Raw genomic sequence first — 12,152 nt, 5'->3', positions numbered from 1 at the left:
TGCTCTTTCTGCTCGCTCTTCCCCTTTCCGATCAACTCTCTCAAAGTGTTTCACCTTCCAAACCTCAAACAAAGCGTCAATCATCTCCTCTTCTCGCCTCTGTCGATCTAACTCTTGTGCAGCAATTTCTTCAGCTTCTCGTCTCTGTTGAATCCTTTCAATTGCACGATGGTATAATTCCTCCAACAATTCTATCCTCAATTTCTCTATCTCCTGATCTTGCAAAGCCAAGGAGAGAGTTTTGGCTTGTTCATATTCTGTCGATGTTGGTGGTGAAACGACGGGAAGAGGATTCTGGGTATTATCAGGGAGGTTTTGATCACCATTGCTTGCCATTTTCTAAATATATCTCTCTTCTCTTAATCTTTGCCTTTTATGGTTATAATTTCTCCGATCATCCGATAAACACATTTTATAGCCTCCTAATTAATATCGTTCATAGCCATTTATGGCGTTTGGTTAAGAGTCATGTCCCTAGACCATGCACGCCGGTTCAATACCCCATACACAGTACTCAAAGTCATCATGATGATTTTAAAATTATCCCACATAACCAGTTTCCTCTAACCTTTCATTTCTGGCTTAATTGCATCTCTTCGGCTTCTCCGCCCAATACACCAAACCTAATTCTCTAACCACTTCTAGCCCATATGGTTCCACCATTATGAATGAAATTGGTAAGCTACCATGCCTTATATTTTCTATTTGGGTTTTAATCTTGGTCTATGATTTTATGCAGGTTCGGATATTATAGCACCTGTTAGGAGGCACCATTGGCTTTTGGGGCACGTCGAGTAGTTGCATGAAGTTTCGCAATACCAACCATGTCACCATAAATGCTTAAAACTCTATACCCAAAAGTAACCAATATCCTTATCATGCCAAGTCTCACCCCATCATTATCACCTACATTCACCCACTGTTATTTCATACCATCCCTCATTACACCTCATCTACCATAATTACATTTGGAAGCATTCATAGTATGCTACAATTTTCAAAAGTAAACAATAATCCAAAAATGTACTTCAAGACCTATAAAACTAAATTCCACCTGAATGAGTATTATTTTTATTGTGCCTCTACCATTATTACGAATGTCTTACTATCCTACCTGTTGAAAACGCTCACATCAATGAATTATCAGTAGGACACAACTATCACGGGCTCTGCAGAAATCACTGATCCATTTCCCAATGCCACTGCCGGTGAACGTCACCAACTAATACCTATCCTGAATCTTTCACAATTTCTTTCTCATCTTACCAGCAGAAACTATAATCTCATTATCATACTTTCCTTTTTTAAGGTTCGATCTTCTAGACGGGTTTATACTTCTTTATCTCTGAATATCTCTATGACTTGTCTTCATTCTTCTCTGATACCCATTGTCTTTTGGCATTATCAACTTCAAATATAAATTCAAATATAATTTTTTTATTTGCATCCAATCCTAGTAGTGCAGATACATACTTATCTCTTAAGTTCACCATTCCTTTTATTGATTATATGGAGAAGTCTAAGTCTGCAAGTGAAGCTCATTCTTCTTCTTCTATTCAAAACCTCTCTTCTGAAACGGCTGAGAAGCTTTCTTTACTCAAAAACCTTCCTGCTTCTCTTTATGAACCTGTGTATATTAATAAAACAGTTGTTCTAGCTGAAAATGATAATAATTGAAAATGGTGTATGGTGGTTCATTTATGTAGTGAAACTTTAGTGCCCACCTCTTCTATCAGATACTACATCTGCTCTCAATGGCCGCTATCGCAAACTCCTACCGTTACGAACGTCAATGGCTTGAGAAAAAAAGTTCTGATCATATTCTTAGCTGAAAGTGGATTTTATCAGAGACAATGAACAAGGCCCTTGGTTTGCCTGTGGTTTTCTTATTGATTTACGAGTCATTCCACCAGCTGGTTGGCCTGCAAATGCTCAAATCTCTTTTGATGAATAAATGATGTGGCTCATTTTGTGCAATGTTCCCAAAGAATGTGTTGAGTTTGAAGACCTGAAACAGCTTACTCTCAACCTTGGAGAACTCCTTGATGCTAAAGATCCTTATGGCAGTCATCCTCCCAGAAAGAATGTAAAAATCTATGTGAGAATCCCAATCAACCGAGCTCTCCCAACTGGTATTCCGCTTCTTACTAGGGGAAGAGAAGAACCCTTTCTCATTGAATGTAGGTACTTCAAGGTCCCAAGAAACTTTTGTCACTCTTGTGATCGTGTTATTAATCATAGAGATGTTGTTTTTCCTAACTGGCTGGAAAAGCAAAAACTTATCAAGGAAGCTAGCTCATCTGCTTCAAAGAATGTCTACCCAGCATCTTCAAGACTAATGATGCCATCTTCTCAAGTACAGAAGCCTCCAGAAGTTACCTCAACCACCCTTGCAGTTAATTCTTCTTCTACTCAAGATGAAGTAGTACCCGATTCACAAAGTCAAATGTTGATATCTCCTGGCTCAGTGGATAAAGGAAAGGCTACAACTATTTACCAAAATACAAGTTTCTCTAATTAGGAGTCCCCTAACTGCTTGATCAATATGGGCCCCTTTTGTAGTATATCCACTTCTCTCAGGATTCATGAAGTAGAAACTGCTCAAACTAAGCAGCTCATCCCTTTGGTAAATGGTTTACCACTTATCCTGAAGAAAGTCCATATTAAAGTTGAAATCCTACCTATACCTAATCCATTACCTGAGTCTGGTAACTCAGGACCCATTCGCACTAGTAACTCGCCTAGAAGGTTCAAACCGGCGGCTACCCCTACCCAGAAAGTTGTTATTCCTATGGCAGCTGAGCATGATGCTCTATCCAACTTAAAGAGGAAAATTAACCCCCGTGTTGAGCTCAGAAAGAGAACCAGATCTTCTTTTCCTCTCCTGGTTGATCCTGTTGCTATCTTCCTCAAAATTGATAACTATGAAACAGATTACTCTACTCTCTGCTCTCCCATCACTAAATTGGGGGATATATCCACCTTCAACTTATCTCAATGCACCTTCAATACCCATCCCTCTCATGGATATTTTGTAAACTTCACTGTACCTACTGATGATACTTCAAATGGTAATGGTGTCTGCAACGATTCCTCTCATGAGGATGCTGATCTGAACCTGGATGCTACCCAAGGAACTAACTCTGCTAGTGGAAATAACAATTCTCAATCTAATGGGAATCAGGGCTCTGCCAATCCGGTTTCTTCTTCTCCCACACCCATTATCTCTGCTTCATCTCATACTGATCCTTCTTGTTTTTCCTGTTGATAATGTGAACATTGTTAGTTGGGATGTGTGTGGTCTTGGAAAAAAAATCAGCTAATAAGGAACTTAGTATCCTCCTTAGGAATATTAACCCTGACATTATTTTCTTATCTGAAACAAAAATGCAAAATGACTTTGCTGCTAGAAAATTGAGAAATATGGGTTTTCCTTGTACTGCTCACGTGCCTTGTGTTGGAAGAAGTGGTGGTCTTGTGCTGGACTGGAAGAAGGAAATTGATCTTCTCATTGTTTCCACTAGTAATAGGGGAATCTATGTCACCACTAAGGATATTATTCACTCTAAAACTTGCCACATTTATTTTATTTATGGAGAGCCTAATACTGCATTGAGACAAGCTTTTAGGGAGAACCAATGCAAATTACCACCTATACCAATAGATGAACCAGCTTTCTTTATAGGTGACTTTAATGCTCTCCTAGGCCCCGAAGATAAAAATGGTGGCCTAAAGGTTGTTGATATTGATTTTGTTAACCTTAGGAATTTCTGCATTGCTTTTGATTTACATGATCCTAGTTTCTCTGGTCCTAGATTTACTTGGTCTAATATGCAACAGGGTCCTCATATTATCCTTCAAAGACTTGTAGATGCTTTATTAACCCCTAAGTTGAATCTTTATGTCCTAAGTTTTGTGTTAATAATCTTCCTAGGGATTCATTCCTCTGAGCACTTCCCCATGCATATTGGTTTTAATTTTGAAGTAACTTTCTTGCCTAAACCCTTCCATTTTATGGCTATGTGAATGGAAGATCCTACTTGCAGGGATATTATATCTAGTGCTTGGTCTGTGAATGTTACTGGTTCCCGTGCTTTTAAACTAAAAGCTAAACTCCTTAACACTAAAAGAGGCCTTAGGGATTGGAACAAGACTTTTTTTGGTAACCTTCAAACCAATATCAAAACTACTAGGGAAGAACTGCTAGACCTCCAAATTCATAACCCTACTGATTCCTCTTCACATCTAGATAAAGGGCTAGACTTGAATACCTATATAATATTGAGGAAATTTATTGGAAAGATAAATCTAGGGATATTTAGCTCTTGGAAGGAGACAAAAATTCTCCTTATTTCCATAGGGTCACTCTCTTTAGGAGAAAAATGAATTCTATCAGTTGGATTAAAAACTCTCTTGGTATTCTGATCACTGATAGGAACAACATAGGTACCTCTTTCTTGGATTACTTTAAAAATATTTATCCTCCAAACCTCAACAATTTCAAGATGAAATTCTGGATTGTTTACCAGTTAAATTCTCCCCTGAGCATAACTCCTTGCTCAACCTCACTCTAACTGCTGAGGAAATAAAAATTATGTCTTTCAAATGGGTGGTAAGAAAGCTCCTGGTCCTGATGGCTTTACAGGCTTATTCTACCAAAAAAATGGGATATTGTGTTAGAGCATTGCTCGGTCGAACTCGCATGTGTTGCTATCTCAAGGATGTTTGCCAATGTTAGTGACCAAAACTATGAGTCTTGATTTCTATCCTACATAACTAAAGGTTTCGGACTAGGATAGAAAGTGTAGTTGAGCTCAAGAACTTCATGGCAATCATCATACAAGACGAAAAACTACTCAAGGAAATGGTGGAACTTCATCGACTAAAAGGTATGTGGAGACTTGAACTTATCTGTCACTCAAAAGTCTATTTACTCTATCTTCTACTCTTGAGACAAAAGTCATTTTGATATATAGACTTTCATTATACACATTTGCTATTTCGAGCCGAGTTTATCTCGCCTATCTATTTCTCGAAATGTGTGTTGGTAAGCTTTCGCTTTAGCAGAATTCATCTTTCCCAAGTGACGAAAGTCATGTTATGTTTCAATCACTTTGAAAATTTCTCTGACGAAAAATGGTATGTGAATAACGGCTATATATAACGTTCTCTGAGAATGTTTCAATGATTGAAATGAGAGTTTAGATTACATAACCATTGGTAGGATATAAGCATTGTTGTGGAAACACATATAATGTATAAATCCTTATTCCTTGAACCAAAGTTTGCGAACTTTGTTGATCAAGAGAAATGGAAGTGGCGTGAGCCAAGTCCGCGAACTTGCGGAACTTCTCGGACCGAGATTTTCTGCTGGAGTTTGTGTACTCCTTCCATGAGCTTAAGTCCGCGAACCCAGTCCGCGAACTTGAGCAGGTTATATATATAAAGTCGGTTGTTCTTGAACTAATGTTTAAATAAATTAAGGAATGCTTTTGCAAACCGTGGCTATAAAGTTCATGAACCGATTCGAGTTAATCAAACCGATTTTGCTTCAATTGTGTCTTGTATAGTTGCATAAGATTTCCTTGCAATTGAAGAACTCTCTAACTAGTTCATTTGAGTCATTTGAACTAGTTATGGTGAAGAAGAATAAGGTTGATATCAAAGTAATCATATGGCTAACCATTTGGTTGAATTGTTGAACCAACAAATGTTAATGTTTGGGTACGGTTCATAAACCCAAAATTGGACATTTCATTTGTGTGTGACAAGCTAAGTTTTCGATCTAACGGTTGAGAAATATTAGCTTGAATCTAATCAGGTTTTCATCTAACGGTGAATATTGAATGCTTTGTTACTAAGCTAACATTGATTCTTAACCCTGATTTGAAAGTGTATATAAGGGAGAACTCTAGCAACTGGGAAACCTAATCCCCACACATTCTGTGTGATACTAGTTGTGCTAAGATAGAGTCGATTCTCCTTCAACCTTTGGTTTCTTCTTCTAAACTAGGTTAACGACTTAAAGACTTCATTGGGATTGTGAAGCCAGACCGATACTACTTTTATCGTAGTTGTGTGATCTGATCTTGCTGTTTCTATCGTACGAGTACAATTGTAATAATTGGCTTGAGATTTCTATCTCCGATAGGCAAGATAAAACGTAATCACAAACAAACTTCGTCTCATCGTTTGTGATTCCGCAATATCTTTTTTTGCTGCGTCGATTAAGATTATTGTGAGGTGATTGATAATACTAAGCTGTTCTTCGGGAATATAAGTCTGGTATTATTTATTGGTTATTGTTCACCTTGATTTATCAAAAGACGGAACAAAACTCGTAGGTATATTCGTGGGAGACGGATTTATCTATTATCGTAGACTTTTCTGTGTGATACAGATTTGTTTATTAAAGTCTCCGACTTTAGGTCGTAACAATTCTTAATTGTGGGTGAGATCAGCTAAGGGAATCAAGTGCGCAGTATCCTTCTGGGATCGGAGGCGTAGGAGCACAACTGTACCTTGGATCAGTGTGAGATTGATTGGGGTTCAACTACAGTCCAGATCGAAGTTACTTTGGAGTAGGCTAGTGTCTGTAGCGTCTTAATACAGTGTGTGTTCAATCTAGACTAGGTCCCGGAGTTTTTCTACATTTGCGCTTTCCTCGTTAACAAAATTCTGGTATCTGTGTTATTTCTTTTGCGCATTATATTTTGTTATATAATTGAAATATCACAGGTTGTGCGTTGTAAATCAATTAGAATATCCGACCTTTTGGTTGTTGATTTAAATTGATTGACACTTGGATATTGGTCTTTGGTACCATCCAAGTTATCTCTATAGTATTTGATAAGACTCGCAGATTTCTGTTTGCTTGAGTATATATCAAATCGAGAGATTGAGATATAAACTCTCTGATATACTTTTTGTCTAGATTGAGTTTGTCTGTCTAGTTGATTCTCTAGAAAGTATATTGGAGTTTGTCCATACATATTGCTAAGCAAAATATTGGGTGTGGTTGTTGTACTCTCGGATTTTCAATTGGTATCAGAGCAGGGAATCACGTTTAAGACCTTACAAGTCTGTGTTTGTAGCGATCTGAATCTATGGAAAGAGGTGATATCTCAATATACGTACCACCAGTCATCGATGGAGGAAATAACCTCAACACCCTCTCCAAAAATACCTCTCTTGGAAAGGTAAAAATACTTGATCCAAATTCTGTTCAAACTCTTGCATTCAATGTTGTTTCTGACACAAGTGAAACCTATAACTTGTCTTGGGATGATGAATGTTGTTCAAATAGTGATTGGTTCGACAAACCATTGATAACAGAAAGGATCAAGGATTTTGTAAAGAGAAGCATGAGATGTGATAAACATCCTCTGTCAGCCTTTGCTGCTAATGATTCTGAGAAAGAAAAATCTTTAAGTGTCAACATTTTGAATACATCTAATGGACGTGATGAAACCGCAGCTCTCGCAGCAGAAACGTCCACATACTCAAAGTCTGATTCAGAAATTGAGTCTGACACGGAGATATTTGAATTCTTGAATAGAGGTTCTTCAAGAAAATCTTCAATTAAAAGCTTCATAGAAGAAATTAGAATCATTAATCCAGGTGAAATATCTCGAGATAGACTGTCTCAATGATAAACTCACCAGAACCATTGTTCTAAAGGAAAAAGAGATTGATACTCTCAAAGATGATCTACAATGATTGTCTGGAAGTTCTGTTAAAATCTCAGCAATGTTATTTAGTCAGAAAACCTTTGGAAACACAAATGGTTTAGGATTTAAAAGTAAGATTGCAAGTATTGTCAACCCTGTTTCGAAATGTCATGGGAAATTAAAGGTTGACAGTTGTGATAAACAGAAGTAACTTCAACAAGACAAAGGATCCTCAATTTGTTCGTTTTGTGGAAATTCGAATCATGTTCAAAGCTCGTGTTGGAGGTTCAAGAGGAACAACAAAAGAATGTCCAGCCTGCAAAAGAACATGCAAAAGATGAATCTGGATAATCAACATAAGTCTCATAAAACCAATGATTCCAGAATCAGAAGAGGTAGGAAACCTGTTTATACAACAAACCTTGGTAAATCACTATGTGATAAAAAGGGGGAGCGTTTAGCTCACAACATCTCTGTCTAGTCCCAGAGACGTTCGCATCCTCATTTTTAACTTGAGAAAATCAGGCTCTGCATCTTTGTGGCTCAAGTATTGTATTTATTTTTGTTAAAAAATATATATTCTCCTAACAATATAGATAATGAATCTTTAAACAATGAAAGACTTATTCTTCTAGGGTTTAGACGTTCACAAGTCTATTTATTTAATTTGTAGACTCCTTTCTTTTTTCCTAAAAGGATACATTTTCATGGCTCCTATAACTAGAAGCATCAAGAGCATAGATGCAGTCGAAGCAATCAACGTGTATCTGTGTAAAGGAATCTCTTCCTCAAGGGTAAAGAAAGTGAAGACTACAAATTATGGAGAAGGTTCTTCCTCTAACTACCTCTTGTCTTTTTATCATCATGATGATAACTTTAAGGGTTTGGTGAAAGATTTCATCAACAAAAGAAACAATTTAAAATCTCAAATTGTTTCATCTTTAGAAGAGATAGCTCACTATGAACAAATGTTGTCTCTAACCAAGAACACCTTGCGTGGGCTAAAAAGAGAACTTAGTGAGTTGACTGATATTTCTGAAGATTTGGAGGAATTGAACGATCCCATAATCAATGGGTTTTTCAATAATGAGAAGGAATTCTCAGTAGATGCTCTGAGAAAGATCTACAACGGCTAGTAAGTCTTCGGATGAGAATTTTATGTTCTTGTTTTTATTAGAAGAATAACTAGAGTTTGGAATAGCCATTATTGTGACTACACATAACTATGTCCAACGTTTTCATCTTCATGTTTTTAGATTTATTAGTTTAAATTGTAAACTTGTTTGGAAGATGATTTTTGCAGTATTAATCTTTTTGGTTTTATATATTGCAATATTGTTGTGGGATGTGTTTGTTTACGTCCGTGAACATGACCGTCCCATATCTTGTCAAAAGTAAAGTCTTTCGTATGTCGATATGCATGTATTGATAAAAGAATGAATGGACTTTTGACAAATACAAAAGTTAAGCCTATATTGTCAATTATTGATATAAGATATGTTAAAATCTTTTGTTTGCAAAGATTATGTCTATTGTATGTCATTGTGCAAATAGTGATGGAAAATAGAATGAATCCTTGAGTATTCCGCAGTAATTGATCTTCCCTGATCCATATTTTATGTATTACTGTGAGGCTCCGTAAAGTGTCTTATGTTGAGCATTAAACAACCAGGTTGATTATTTTTGATTAGCTATGTTGTTGTACCGTGAGGTACTTTATGTCGAGCATTTTCGACTAAGTTAATCATCTTTTTTGGTTATTTAGTTTTTGCTTCGTAAGTTTTCTTATGTCGAGCATGACCAATTAAATTGATTACTTTTGTGATTAGTTTGGTTGTGTATTTCAATTAGATTAATTATGGGTTCTCTTGTGATTAATCTAATTGTATTTTTAAAGTCTCCATAAGTTCACTTATGTTTGAGCATTTGTCGATTAAATTAATCATGAGTTCTCTTGTGGTTAATTTAATTGAATTTTTTGGATTCAAATTCATACTTGTATGTGATTTGTTATGTCCAAAGAAATCCTTTTGTTCTTTCGAAATTAAGGTCACTCTTGTTGTTCTTTCGGGAATGACATTTAATGGGGGAGAGTTCTTTTTGAACTTGCGCTTAAGCGCCAAATATTTGTGGGGAGTGCGGCTGTGGAATATTATAGGGGTTATCTTGTATCTTTAAACTCCTTGATGAATGCAATTAGCTTCGGCTTTATGATTGCATCTAAATAAGATGATGTGTGTTCTTTCTTTTGGTCATGAAATGTCTCTTTCGGAAATTTCATTAGGATCTTGTTCTTGTACCTTTGCCAATTTTATTGACAAAAAGGAGAGAATTAATATGTAGTTCACATTACAAATACATATGGTTTTCGGATCATTATGTAAGGGGGAGTGGTTTCCATGTGAGATGGAGTATTGACTAAGGGGGAGTGATACATATCACCATAGTATTGTTGTTGAAGTTGTGATACAATTGAACTTTGACGTTGTGTAATGATACTATGACACTGTATAACAATGATTAAGAACTATTGTTTTGTTGTTGTTGTAGCTACGGATTTTCAACAACGATGATGCTAAACTTACAACCTTTGGGATCATTGGAGTACTTGGAAGTGACGAAGGTTTCGAGTAATGTTGAAGATTAGGCATGTGGAATAGGAGCTACAAAAGTTAATTTATTTATTTTTTTGTATTTCATATGGACTAATAGTTTTGCCACTAAAATTGACAAAGGGGGAGATTGTTAGAGCATTGCTCGGTCGAACTCGCATGCGTTGCTATCTCAAGCATGTTTGTCAATGTTAGTGATCAAACCTATAAGTCTTGATTTCTAGCCTACAAAGCTAAAGGTCTCGGACTAGGATATAAAGTGTAGTTGAGCTCAATAACTCCATGGAAATCATCATACAATACGAAGGACTACTCAAGGAACTGGTGGATCTTCATCGACTAAAAGGTATGTGGAGACTTGAACTCATCTGTCACTCAAAAGTCTATTTACTCTATATTCTACTCTTGAGACAAAAGTGGTTTTGATATATAGACTTTCATTATATACATTTTTTATTTCGAGCCGAGTTTATCTCGCCTATCTATTTCTCGAAATGTGTGTTGGTAAGCTTTCGCTTTAGCCGAATTCATTTTTACCAAGTGACGAAAGTCATGTTATGTTTCAATCACTTTGAAAATTGCTCTGACAAAAAATGGTCTGTGAATAATGGCTATATAACGTTCTCTGAGAATGTTTCAATGATTGAAATGAGAGTTTAGATTACATAACCATTGGTAGGATATAAGCGTTGTTGTGGAAAAACATATATGTATAAGTCCTTATTCCTTGTACCAAAGTTTGCGAACTTTGTTGTCAATAAAAATGGAAGTGGCGTGAGCCAAGTCCGCGAACTCAGTCTGTGAATTTGCGGAACTTCTCGGCCCGAGATTTTCTGCTGGAGTTTGTGTACTCCTTCCATGAGCTTAAGTCCGCGAACCCAGTACGCGAACTTGAGCAGGTTATATATATAAAGTCGGTTGTTCTTGAACTAATGTTTAAATAAATTAAGGAATGCTTTTGCAAACCGTGGCTATAAAGTTCATGAACCGATTCGAGTTAATCAAACCGATTTTGCTTCAATTGTGTCTTGTGTAGTTATATAAGATTTCCTTGCAATTGAACAACTCTCTAACTAGTTCATTTGAGTCATTTGAACTAGTTATGGTGAAGAAGAATAAGGTTGATATGAGAGTAATCATATGGCTAACCATTTGGTTGAATTGTTGAACCAACAAATGTTAATGTTTGGGTACGGTTCATAAACCCAAAATTTGACATTTCATTTTTGTGTGACAAGCTAAGTCTTCGATCTAACGGTTGAGAAATATTAGCTTGAATCTAATCAGGTTTTCATCTAACGGTGAATATTGAATGCTTTGTTACTAAGCTAACATTGATTACAAACCCTGATTTGAAAGTGTATATAAGGGAGAACTCTAGCAACTGGGAAACCTAATCCCCACAAATTATGTGTGATACTAGTTGTGCTAAGCTAGAGTCGATTCTCCTTTAACCTTTGGTTTCTTCTTCTAAACCAGGTTAACGACTTAAATACTTCATTGGGATTGTGAAGCCAGACCGATACTACTTTTATCGTAGTTGTGTGATCTTATCTTGCTGTTTCTATCGTACGAGTACAATTGTAATAATTGGCTTGAGATTTCTATCTCCGATAGGCAAGATAAAAATTAATCACAACAAACTTCGTCTCATCGTTTGTGATTCCACAATATCTTTTTTCGCTGCGTCGATTAAGATTATTGTGAGGTGATTGATAATACTAAGTTGTTCTTCGGGAATATAAGTCTGGTATTATTGATTGGTTCCTGTTCACCTTGATTTATCAAAAGACGGAACAAAACTCGTAGGTATATTCGTGGGAGACAGATTTATCTATTATCGTAGACTTTTCTGTGTGATACAAATTTG

At 36.4% G+C, this 12,152-nt stretch overlaps 1 protein-coding gene across 1 annotated transcript; it reads left to right on the top strand.

The window, feature by feature from the left end:
• The first annotated feature begins 3,387 nt into the window (after window positions 1–3,387).
• Window positions 3,388–4,026, top strand: LOC113311962. The gene has a single exon (XM_026560744.1). The coding sequence runs from the start codon at window positions 3,388–3,390 to the stop codon at window positions 4,024–4,026; it is 639 nt and encodes a 212-aa protein (XP_026416529.1).
• The last annotated feature ends 8,126 nt before the right edge of the window (window positions 4,027–12,152 follow it).

Source organism: Papaver somniferum, chromosome 9 (assembly GCF_003573695.1).
Source record: "Papaver somniferum cultivar HN1 chromosome 9, ASM357369v1, whole genome shotgun sequence".
Classification (NCBI taxonomy): domain Eukaryota; kingdom Viridiplantae; phylum Streptophyta; class Magnoliopsida; order Ranunculales; family Papaveraceae; genus Papaver; species Papaver somniferum.
The sequence above is the reverse complement of the archived record's forward strand: the minus strand, read 5'-3'. Positions and strand labels throughout refer to the sequence as shown.

Coding starts and splice junctions, on each gene's coding strand:
- LOC113311962 (XM_026560744.1), top strand. CDS start 3,388: ATGCAAAATGACTTTGCTGCTAGAAAATTGAGAAATATGGGTTTTCCT.